The sequence below is a fragment of the Epinephelus fuscoguttatus genome, linkage group LG1, assembly GCF_011397635.1.
Source record: "Epinephelus fuscoguttatus linkage group LG1, E.fuscoguttatus.final_Chr_v1".
Lineage (NCBI taxonomy): Eukaryota > Metazoa > Chordata > Actinopteri > Perciformes > Serranidae > Epinephelus > Epinephelus fuscoguttatus.
The window spans coordinates 42,825,076-42,837,242 of NC_064752.1; the positions used below are offsets into that span (position 1 = coordinate 42,825,076).

Below are 12,167 nucleotides of genomic sequence, written 5' to 3' on the forward strand. Positions count from 1 at the left end.
ACACACACATAAACACGCTGCCACCACCCTGCTCCACCCCCGTCCTCCATCTCACACTTACTGACAGCCCTTCCATAGGGGCACATTGGTGTTATAACCACTGGATTCCACAACTCACTCTGTCTCTACACACACACTTAGTATACACACGCACTCAGCAGAGCTCCTGCAATAACAAAGGGATGATATATGCAGGTCTGCTTCATGCCTAAATGATTTGGATTGGACACTGGCTTTAAGTTTTAATAGCTCTTTTTTTCCTCACATTGTAACGGGGAAATGACCTGAACCTTTTCTACTCAGTGAAAATATTCTGAATATCTCACTGATCAGAAAAAGGAAGCTTTGTAAATGATAAGGACAAAAGAGAATGTCAGTAACTCTATTGCCATGGAAACCAAGAAATATTTATATATTGTTTAGGTCATTTGAAACTTCAGGGCCATTTACTGCCAATAACACTCTGCTTTATTTATTGTTTTCATTCAGGTTTCATCCAGTGCTTGTCAAAATATTTCTTCTTTGATATGATTTTTGTTTCTTTACTCCCCATGCAGACATGTTTAACTGTACTGATAGCAACCTTTTTCTTTCTCTCTTTGTGTTTTTACACCAACTGCAGAATGCAGTCCGGCATAATCTTAGTCTTCACAAGTGTTTTGTGCGAGTAGAAAACGTAAAAGGGGCTGTGTGGACAGTCGACGAAATAGAGTTCCAAAAGAGACGGCCTCAAAAGATCAGTGGGTAGGTTTGGCCCTTTTGAGCGTCTGTCTCACTGATGGGAAGAGGCTGCTGCTGCTGCTGCTCCATCTCATTGTCTGTGTGCCATAACGTCCAAAGACCCCGCTTGCTTTGGTGTGCTCCCCTTCATGCTTTAAGAAGCCTTTTGGTGATGCCTCATAACCCACAGTGGCTTATTTTCATTTTGATCCTCACCCTGTCCCCCACCTCCTTGTGTGTGTGTGTGTGTGTGTGTGTGTCTGTCTGTCTGTCTGTCTGTGTGTGCCCGGCTTCTGTCTGTCCTGTCCATCACTGCATCTGCATCTGGCTGTCCCCCCTCCCTCCCCTCTGCTGCTGGTTTGCTTTCCCAGGGTGCCATTCGCACCAACCTTTCCCTGCATAAGTGCTTTGTGAGAGTAGAGGATGAGTTTGGGTCCTTTTGGACTGTTGATGATGAGGAGTTTAAGCGCGGCCGCCACATACAGCGAGGCCGTCCTCGGAAATACGCCGCTGATGAGAACTTTGACGAGCTGCTCGTACAGTAAGCACTTCCGCCTGCCCTGCAACCTCCAGAGGCCCCTGGCCCCACCTGCATGCACCCCCTGCCCTCCCTCCATCAGTGTTGTCATCATGCTTTTTGTGTTTAGCTTCATGCATCATGCTTTCACAAGCCTCCATCAACCTGTTCTTCCTTCTCAAAGCGTTGAAGATGTGGTATTGTCAAGTGATTGAACATCTTAGAACTATAGCCACATTACTACGCCTGTAAATGTATTTAGTGCTTATACAAAGTGCATTGATTTCTTTTTATGAAATAAGATACCATAGCTGAGGAATGCACGCTAGGTGAGACATGAGTCTGTGGTTGTAATTACATTTTTCCTCTTGCAGAAGTCCAGCCTTAGTGAAGAACATTCAGACCAGCTTGGGCTATGGTCCGACCCTCTCTGCTGCCTTCCAGGTAAAAATAAAGTGACCTCATCCTTCGCTGCCTCACTTAAAACTTTTAAAGGCAGTAAATAATAAAAGTTTCTCTCCATCTGGTATGCCCACTCACCTCCTCTTTGTTTTTAAGGGGTTGTACCGGTGTGAAAAGAGTGATGGGCATCTAAGAAAGTGCTGACAACTCTCTTCCGTTTCACATTTAATGCTCCGGGCTTTTCTTTTCAGGCTTCAATGGCAGAAAACAACATACCTCTATACACTACTGCTTCCATTGGAAGTCCCACCCTCAACTCCCTGGCTAACGCCATCCGCGAGGAGATGAATGGAGCGATGGACCATGGAAACAGCAATGGCAGTGACAGCAGCCCGGGACGCTCGCCCCTGCCAGCTATGTGAGTGGCACGCACGCTTTCTGTCTCTACCACAGTCTGTGTAAGAAAAGAAAAGCAACACAGAGCATTTAAGATGCTACTGAGACACTCTAAATAGATTCAAATGATTTCAGTGCCCACCCAAAATGTTCTGTAGTGACCTAATACATGGCATTAGATGAAAGAGAAACAATGAGGACAATAAATAAAGTGAAGAGGGTGATATTGGAGTGGTGTGTGGGGGTCATGGCCAGAGCTGTGGCTGGCCTCCCTGCCGAAAAGGAAACTCCACCTTTTTCGAAGGGAAGAAAAAGACCGGAGCCCCTCTGTTATTTCAACAGCGAGTTTATGAACTCTCCTTTATGTGTCCTGCTGTCTGTCTGAGTCTCACCATAATCAGCATTCCAATTTGTTAAAATATTTACAAAATGCCAGAACGCAGAGTGACAGAGCTGCTGGCTCGGACACGGCGAAACGCGAGCCTGCAACACATTCAGAAAGCGCCTCTGAGCCTGCTGAAAGAAAAACAACACAAAAGCATAATTAGTCTGGAGGACATCATCCAAGATTCTCATGTAGGAAAGTTGCGGTCGGCCTGGAAACCGCAGCTCCCCGTTCACTTGTTGTATAGGAGTGTCTGCTAAGTTGTTTGAAGCCTAAAATAATACAGCACACGCTGCATCGTTTCCAGATGTGGGGGCAGACCACCGATGCGCGGCGCGGGTAGACTCGGGGATGGCCTCCTGAAATGTCTGAGCTTGGGGGAAATTCAGCCTGAAAACAAAAAAAAAAAAAGGTGCAGTAATGAGCTCCTGGCCAAATGGAGGAAAGTGCCATCCCTAATCACTGTGAACATAGCTCTGAGCATGGCTGTGGAACAGGAAAGGCAGAGACAGGATGGGTGTGCTGGCCTAAAGGCAGCCTGCTTCTCCCTCTGCCCCTCTGCTTCTATCTTTAGGCTGATGGAGCTCACAAACCCGCTCTCCATAATTATGTCTATAAGCTTTATGCAAGCACAAAATGAGTTAAATCTGTTTTCCTTTGCTTTTAAAGAACTTTATTCTCTTATTAACAAAACATACCTGCTGTTTCGCGCCTACAGATCGAGCGTTAAATGCAACATACAGTAGCTCCATCTCTGGAAGTCTCCTCCTGCTCACATGTTTCACCACGATGCTTTGGCTCACACCGCTCCAAATACAAGTTCATCACCAGTGTTCACTGTGTAACAACATGTGTTTCCCACATGTGCCAGTGTGCCGCTGGTCGACAGGACACAGCTTTTTAACACAGCGAAGAAACCAGAGCACTTCTCTTCTGTTAAACAGCCAGACGAGAATCAGGTATCCAGAGAAGGCTAATTATGAGCAAAGTGTAGAATCAGCATGCAGTTCAATAGCATAATAATAACAATTTCATGTCTGCCCCGCAGCCACAGAGTCAGACCTGAGGCAACGGCACTTGTGGAGTTACTTTGATGTGAAAATGATAGAAAAGCTGACTTTACTTTTTCCCCTTTTTATAATTCACACAAAAAATATGTCAGCTCATTAGCATACGAGTGTCTCCATCACATTAGCCGCAAATCACACAAGACATCCCGGTGTGAATAAATCAAATGCGGGCTTTGGTGATGAAGAATGTGCCAGTTGTCCCTTGTTGTTGTAGTAAATGAGCCCGGTGCCTCATCCTGACACCGCTCTACCTCCACTACAGCAGCCTGGCACCGCGGGTTAGAGCGGTGAGTCCCCTGCAGCTGCTCATAATGTTTTTCTTTTTTTTTTTTTCTCCTCCTTTCTGCCACAGCCAGGCCCTCCTCTCCCCCTCTGCTTTATTCCTGCTCTGTTTCTGTAATGAGAAATTTGGCAGATCTCATCTCTTTAGTGGCTCTTTTGCCCAGGCTGTGAGCTGGGGGGGCTCATGTTTTTGCCTTGTTTACAAGTGACAGCGTTATTATTCTCATAAGGGCTCTGTTTCTTATCACAGTGTTGTGCCGAACGCGCCGCTGCTGCTCTCCGCGCGCGCCTTTCCTGCCAGCGCTTTTCTTCCCTTATTGACACTTGGTTGAAAATATGCATTAATTCTGGAGTTTAAAGCATGTACGGTGGTGTCTGGTCGCTGTGTTTGCTTGAAGTTGATTAATGATAGAAGCCGGCTCGGGGTCGTCCTCTGGAGACCCGCCTCGCAGGTTGTGCATGTTAACGAGCAGGAAGGGGAACACACAGCGCGCCGCTGATCCTCCGCCACCAGGAGGCTGACAACGGCAGCCCACTCGCTCTGCAGAGTCCATTCTCTCCTCTCCTCGTCTCACGTTGTTAATCTTCCTCATTTATCAATTCTAAGTGAATACCCTGTTGTCGGTTGCCATGAAAATAAAAAGCCTGCAGCTTTGCCGGGATTGGAATACCTCAAAAGAAAGCTGAAATTATCATCAGCACCAGTGAGGCCCCCACTCACAGTCTCATTGAAGCCAGACATTTGTTTTTGTTCCCCTGTTTCTTTCTTTATAAACAGAATCAGCTCAGGTCTGTATCGTTTTGTGCCTGCGTGTGTGAAAGGTTATTAAAAAAAGAAAGTTAGTAGAACTGGAGCCATATTTTTTCTCTCTGCTCCTCCTCCAGGCATCACATCAGCGTTAAGGAGGAACCACTGGACCCCGAAGACCACGAAGGGCCCCTCTCCCTGGTAACAACCGCCAATCACAGTCCGGATTTCGATCACCACAGAGATTACGATGACGACCAGGGCCACGACGACATGCTGTAAGGCTAGCGCCGCCCCCTCTCCCCAGCCTCAGAGGCAGAGGCAGTCTGGGTCATCTGGGAGACGGAAATGCTCCGCAGATAACAAACACTGAACTGCAGTCTCAGCCACTGATGATGACAGCACTCAAATGTCTCCGAGTTAACTTTTTAGTGCCATTACAACACATAGCAAGAACACACACATGAGAAAAACACACACACCCCACATGAGGGATTTTTTTTCTGATTACTTTCTACTTTTGATTTAAGTAAAACTTTATTTCTACTCATGTGCGGGATGGACTTGTTTGGTACGGGGGGCGTTCGCGGTCAGAGACCCTCGCCGTGCAGCCAGGACGGACTGCACCCAGCGGACTGCAAGAGGGGTTGTGTCTCTACCCCCTCCCACCCCTCTGCTCTCTCTCCCTCCCTCTCTCTCAGACACACACATCTGACCACAAACTCAAGAGAGAGAGAGTGACTGACGTTTAATTTACACCGCGTGTGAGAACGGAGCGAGTGCGGACTTCTGTTCATTGTCACTGCCTTCAACACTTCTCATTGGTTTGATTCCATCTATAGTGGGAGGGATGTTTTTATTTGGGTGTATTTTTTGTGTTGGGGGGTGAGAGGTTTAAATATCAACATAATGTGTCTTTTTCCATTCAATGCTGTTATTGATGTTGCGTCTTTTTTGTTTTTATGATTTCTTTAAACTGATCAGACCTCATGCCCATGCTGTGGAGATTCTGTGTGGTCAGCACTTGATGATGAATGTTTATGATTTCCTTTCATGTTGTTCTTTTAAGACACACACACATGAAGCCGAATGTCACATACCAAGTAGTGTTTTTCTGTCATTTATTCCACAATCTTCTAAAGAAAAGAAAAAAAAGTCACCACTCTGACGTGTAGCCGCCCCCTCACCCCCTCCTTCATCCCCCTCCCCCTCCTCCACCCCCTCCTCCTGCTCATGAAGTCCATTGGCAATGCACTACTCGTAATGAAGGCTCTCTCCACGCATCAATGAAGTTTAATTTAAGATGCGAATGAATGACAGAGAAATCATGCAGGTTATGATTTATCCTTATGAAATTATACTTTAAAACAGCCCCTCACGGCAGAGCATGTCGAGCCGCAACAGAATTTCTGATCACCCACAAGCTCTGGGGTTTTTTTTTTTTAAAAAAGCAAAATGAAAATGTCAGGTGTGCGCCGGAGAGATAATGATTTAGACCAACTAATTGTGATTCCTGAACACAACCGTCATTGTTAATCAAACGTGTCTGCTTTTCCACGCTGTAATTTCATTCAGCGCTCCGAGATAAACGTGCATTCCCTGTAGTTTTATTTGTATCGCGCGCATGACCAGTTTTAAGTTTCAGTCGAGTGTTGAAAATTGCACGCCGGATGAAACGCTCGTTTTCTTTCATAAAGGGTGTTAAAAAAAAAAAAAGAAATCACCAAGACCTGCAATAAGACCTGAACATTGCACATTCCAGCATTTGACAGCCATCGTAAAGGGCCCAAACATACAGTACATTTAGGGAGTGTGGATGCCTCGACGTTCAATGTCACCCAAAAAGCCAATAGTTGTAGTCCACAGCATTGAACTGAGTGGAATCCACATGTGGTTTTTATGATGCAGCAACAACAAATTCCAGCATTGGTAGGGAGTTAAATTTTACAGAGACCACGAATTTCAAGACTGCAATCAACCACTTTTAATTTTTATTTATTATTATTATTATTTTATGTTTTATTTGGCTTTTTTATGTGTTTGAATATCTTGTTCTGTGACTACCAAAGATAAACTACAAAGTCAATGTTGTGTGTTCCATGCAATAGCAGATAAGGCCAAATATCTCCCCTCCATTCTCTCCCATCGGACGATCCAAGCAGCTGCAATGGAGCCGGTGGCAGACAGAATCGAGGGAAACGCTCCTCAAACTGGTGTTTTCATTCATTTTTTTTTTCTTTATAAAAACCAAAGGGGATGTCTCGACCAGGACAGCTGCAGTCATGTTTGCAGTGACCAAAACTGAATGGGAGGCGCTGACAGTCTGACTACACGATGACCAAATTAGGGAAACTTTTTTTTTGTCTTTGGGCCAGTGAGTGGAAAAGGGAGCTTTTTCTTTTTTCTTTCTTGGGTCAGGAGCAGATTTGTGTGCAACATAAAGGGTATGTAGATAAAGTGGAAAAAAATATACTGGTAAATGGGAAAAGCTTTGCAGAGAACAATGTGAAACGGATTCTATACTTCAACTGGACCACACAATGATTCAATGTTTCTTTTATTCCTTATTCATTTGTATCCTTTGAAATGATTGTATGCCACTTCTTAGGGGTCTTTTTGGCGAGACTTTATGATTGTGTTTTAGTTTCTGTCAACTTATTACTTTTTATATTAAAAAAACACTCCTGTCAACTAATAAGCTGGGTACAAGGTACTTTATGGCAGTTATTGTTATTTTATTTTGTTAAGTTCACCGCTCATTAACTAAGAAAAAAAAGGAAAAGGGCAATCTGTGGTTTCCAGAAGTTGTATTTAATATCCAGGCAGCTGTGGGATGGGTCAGTTACAGCCGGGCTAGGATCGTGAGAACAGGGCCGAGCTCATCCACAAACCCCCAGTCATCTGGCTGGTTTGTTTGGTATTCGAAAAGGAGGAAAAGCGCTGGTAGATTAGAACATTCTCAGCATGTGTAGCTTGACATTACTAAAGATAACAGCATGAGAAAACCGTTTGTACGCATACCTCAGTTCAAACCTATAGGGAATGATTCAATTAAACGAGAAAATAAATAAACATTTCACTCAGTTGCACTTAGTTGTACGTCTTGCATGTGTAGTCTGATATTGTAGAGAGAAAACTACAAAAAAAGAGAAAAAAAGAAAATGAAATTAGAGCTTGTTTATCTTAAGGGTTTCATCCTTTTTTTTTTTTTCTTGCCAAACCAATCCAAACCTCAGGCCTTTTGTTCACGGAAACATCACCCAGCTGTGTGTGGCACCATTCATCCTGTCAAAGTCTGTTCTCTGATGGGTTGTTTTAAGGGCGTTCCAATATTAGGTTGTACATACATGTCGGTATAGCCTTTGTCTTTTTCCTGTCTTTTCCTCTCTCTCTCTTTCTCTTTTTATTTTAAGATCAAAAAATACATTTGTGTTATGATGTTTGCTTTATCGCAACTGCTTTGTATTAACTATGAAATAGCTATGAGAAAAACTGCTGTATGTATTGGAATAGCAAACTGTGCTGCAAATGTATTTTACTTAGTAATCCTTGCTTTAAAAAAAAAAAAAAAAAGAAAAGAAAAAAAAAATCACATCATCCACGCAGACATCTGGGTGAGCTGGGCAGGGGCAGGCTGGGGGGGATCGGGATTATCCCCGATTTTGGATTTTAAACTGTAATATAGAAAACAGACTTTTCTCTGTTATCATTGACCTAAGCATTTTGTACAGATTTTTTTTCCCTCTTTGTGTTAAGCTGTTTTTTGATACTTCCTTTTGATGGTCCAACCACTGCCTTCTGTGGCTGTATGTTAAAGATTACTGCTCTGAGAAAAGGGCAGACAGGTATATTTCCTCTACAAGACGGAGATATCTTGCATGACTAATCCCAGGGTCACAGAGATGGGGGGGATGGGGGATATGTTTTAAGTGGTCAGTAATAATATAAGGGTGTATCAATCTAATGATATTTTATATGAAATTAATAGGAAAAAGAAAAAAATATGCAGTGCCAAGATGTAAAGAATATTGTTAAATGCTGTTTTCTCTTTTTGTTTGAAAAGTTCATTTCACTCGCGCATCAAAGATGTGTCCTTCTCATCCGTGTCATAAAGGTAAAATCACACACTTTGTTTTGGCATCAAGATATTTATATTTTTATCTCAAGGGTCATTGTAAATGAGTCAAACCAAGCACAGCAGGCAGGTCAAAGGTCAGACGCAGCTGGAGACTTAACGTCCTGCAAACTGCGGCCGCGTGGCATCGGATCCCCCCAACATCACACACTGGCACCCGAGCTAAAGACGCCATTGTTTCATCCATCACCAACCATCCAGCCCGCTGTCATTCCGTCCCCCTCTCTCACTCCTCTCTCGCACCACGCTTTGGTTTTCTCCAGATGGAGGGGGAAGGAGGGAGAGAGGAGGGGAAAGGAGGGAGGGGGGAGGGGGGGCAGCCCAGGAGCTGTCACGGTGCTCTCATCCTGCAGCAGCTTTTCTTTTTTTTTCTCTTTCTTTTTTCTTTGAAGATGTACTCTGTAGTTTCTTTTGCCTGTTTTTTTTTTTTTTTTATAGAGAAATATTATTGCTCATCACTTCCATCAGTCTGTAACCTCCTCATCATTCCTTGTCTGTCTGATGCAGACCACTCTGTTGTAGTCAGTGGCGATGACTGACGTGAGCATTCTAAACATGCAATAAAATGCTGGTTGTTCAGATCGTTTGCTCCAAGTCTCTCATTCTATCTGTTCTGTACAGTGTTGCAATATGGACCTGCAACTTCTAACCGTGTCACTTGCAGTTGAACTCTAGTGCAGAGTGCAGAATTAAATATTAAGTTTAAATACAGTTACTTTTTATTTTGACTCGCACATGCAACTGCACTTTTTGCATCATTAGTAAGTCCTCATAATGTAAAACACCAGCTTTGTGTTGAGCTGCATTTTACTGTGAAGTCAAGCAATGCATCACAAGTTAAGGGAAGATATTTTTGACTGACACAAACTCATATTATTGTGTTAACAATAACAGAGTATGAATATAACCCTTCTCAGTGCTGTTTCCTCATCATTTTGGCCTGCAGAACAGTTTCACACAGACCTGTGTTTGTCATCCGCAGCAGGACTCTCGTCTCAGCCTCAGCATTAAATTATATCGTAATTAAAAAGAGACAGTTAAACTGTCTTTTCCTAACAGCAATTTAGGTAACTGCATTTGATAAGCTATAAATTGTAACAGCATTAAAATTCCAGAAATAATAGCGATATGGATTTGGTGACGGGAGCTAATGCTGATGACCAGGACTTGGGTTTTTACGACGGAGGCACAGGTCATGTTGGCCACTAAACAGGAGACAGAGATCAAGTCTAAGCACTTTTAATCTTGTGAAACAAGCAATTACAAATAGTTGCATTGATTTGTTAAAAAGCTTTAGGTGACATAAATCGTTTCTTGCTTAGCTTATTGCTGGAAAACATAAATGTCAAGTGTATTATTAATTAAGGCCTTTGAAAGACAAGATTTAATGGAAACGATATAAAATCACAAGCAATCTTTCCGTAGGCAGTATTTCACCCAACGCTCAGGATTCATGTGTATCAGTGTTGTTGTCATGACACTGATCACAAACTGGATCAGATAACATAAAATCAGAGGGAACAGAGTAAAAGAAACCAGTGTTTGTGTTTAAAAATCATCCAGAGCTGAAACATTCACATAAATTAATTGCGCAGTAACTTAGAGAGGGGCATTAACATATGATATTATTATAGACCATTAAGGTGGATGAAATATTATGGGAACAGTGGGTCTCTGTGGATATACGTGTACAGTGACATGATCAGCCAATACTGGCCCTCCATGTATAAATCTCAATCTCCCTGCACACAGTTGACAACACCTCAGTGGAACTTCATACATGAAACAAAACTTCATATTTTGGTGTTATTCCTTATCAGTCATTTTTCTACGGTGGCCCTGATAGCTCAACACACTGCAGATTAAAATTTAAAAAAAAAAAAAAAAAAAAAAAAAACACAGAGAAAACGCAACCAAATACAGAATCAGGCTCCAAGTAGCACCACATGACAAAAACTGTATCCAACCGACGCACACAGCCAGGACCAGCTTGTTGGATTTTGGCTTATAAAGTTATTGAAGTCGGCTACCAATCAGTGGCGTCGGAAAAATGAGCTAAAATGTAGTTTCATTTAATTTTACATCAGAATGGCATGATTCAGATATAGTGCTGTTAACCTAGCGTTAGGCTCTTGCTTATCATTAGCCTGCCGATTTAGATAATCTGACGAAAACTATCTTAGTTAGTTGGTTATTGTTACTTTCAGAATTGTCACCAAGTAAAGGATAAAAATAAACGCAAATTGTTTAATTAATGGTTTTAGTTTATGGTTTAGATGGCATGAATAATATTATAAAATGCACGCCGACACTTTTTGTGATGAACCAACGGGCAGCAGTTACATGATTGTTGGCTAATGAACAAATTAAGCGAAGTGATGGGTTTCATTTTATCATGTAAGAAAAACCTGTTTAACCTGCTTGTCTCATATAATGGACTCTGAAATGAACTATCAATGTTAAAGCCAGTTAACGTTAGCTTGTTTCACAATTCATTGTATGTATTTTGTCAGATTGTTTGAATCAGCAGGCTAATACCAAGCAAAAGGCTAACGCTATCCGGTGTGTTTTCTGTGTTTGCAGCCATGTTTTGTAAAACTGGTGACAAAGTTTTACAAATTTGATTGACTTTTTCTCTAATTTTCACACTTTCCGTGGCAAAGAAGCTTTGAATGAAACAAACCAGTGTTTAAGTACAGTTCTCGTTTTTCTCATTTCTGCGAAGGTCAGTTGACAAAAACACTTTCTCATGTACCTGTATTTATATCCCTAAGCAGATAGTTCAGGTTCATATCCGCCCAAGTTTCAAAATGTCCACCTCAGAGATTTCTGCCTCAAGTGGTGGCGGGCGATAACACAAGATCTGGTGCTGAGCTGAAGTAATGAAAACAAATGAAAACATAAGCATGTCTTCACACCAGGTCTATACTAAAAAAAAAAGAGTGCCTCTAAATTGCACATTCAAAACATGCAATCTGTTATTTTAAGATCTGAAGATAGACTTTTTTTTGAGTCAGGCAATGCCTGGCCAAATCACAAATGTGAATTTGTGTGGAACCTCTTAGTTCATTTTTAATTTCCAAGGAGCATTATCAATGGCTGTAGCCCAAAATGCCTCTAAGCAATCGCAGAGACCTACAACCAGTTAGAGTAACGAAACATGATGTAGTACTCAGGGGGAAAAAAATATAAACTGACTACAGCTTGCAGAGATGAGTCTGAGTCTGAGTTTCTTTTTGCTAGACTAGGTTTATGCTCACTGTTGTGTCCCCAGCACAGGAGCTAAAAAAAGATGTCATCATGTATTTTGCGTTAAATGCGAGTTGCAGTCATAATTGCAAACCAGCCCAGTGTTAGATAAACGTTGTGATTGGCCCAGCCAGAGCGAGGTGGACTAGAAATCTGTCCAAAAGGGGGGCAGAGCAGATCCATCTGCTGGAGCAAATAAAACATGAGCTTCCAGATACATCTGGTTCCCAGACTGTAGACTTTCAGCACACTGCCCTCACTAG

The 12,167-nt window shown here is 42.5% G+C and overlaps 1 protein-coding gene across 11 annotated transcripts in view; it reads left to right on the forward strand.

Moving 5' to 3' along the window:
- Nucleotides 1-9,241, forward strand: part of foxp1b (forkhead box P1b) — a 183,054-nt gene extending 173,813 nt beyond the window's left edge. For all 11 annotated transcript variants that reach the window (XM_049587353.1, XM_049587345.1, XM_049587378.1 and 8 more), the window contains 4 exons: nt 623-744; nt 1,612-1,681; nt 1,891-2,057; nt 4,658-9,241. In XM_049587353.1, coding sequence (XP_049443310.1) covers nt 623-744; nt 1,612-1,681; nt 1,891-2,057; nt 4,658-4,802 — 504 coding nt within the window. In that variant the 3' untranslated portion in view covers nt 4,803-9,241. The remainder of the gene's footprint in view (nt 1-622; nt 745-1,611; nt 1,682-1,890; nt 2,058-4,657) is intronic.
- Nucleotides 9,242-12,167: the final 2,926 nt, after the last annotated feature.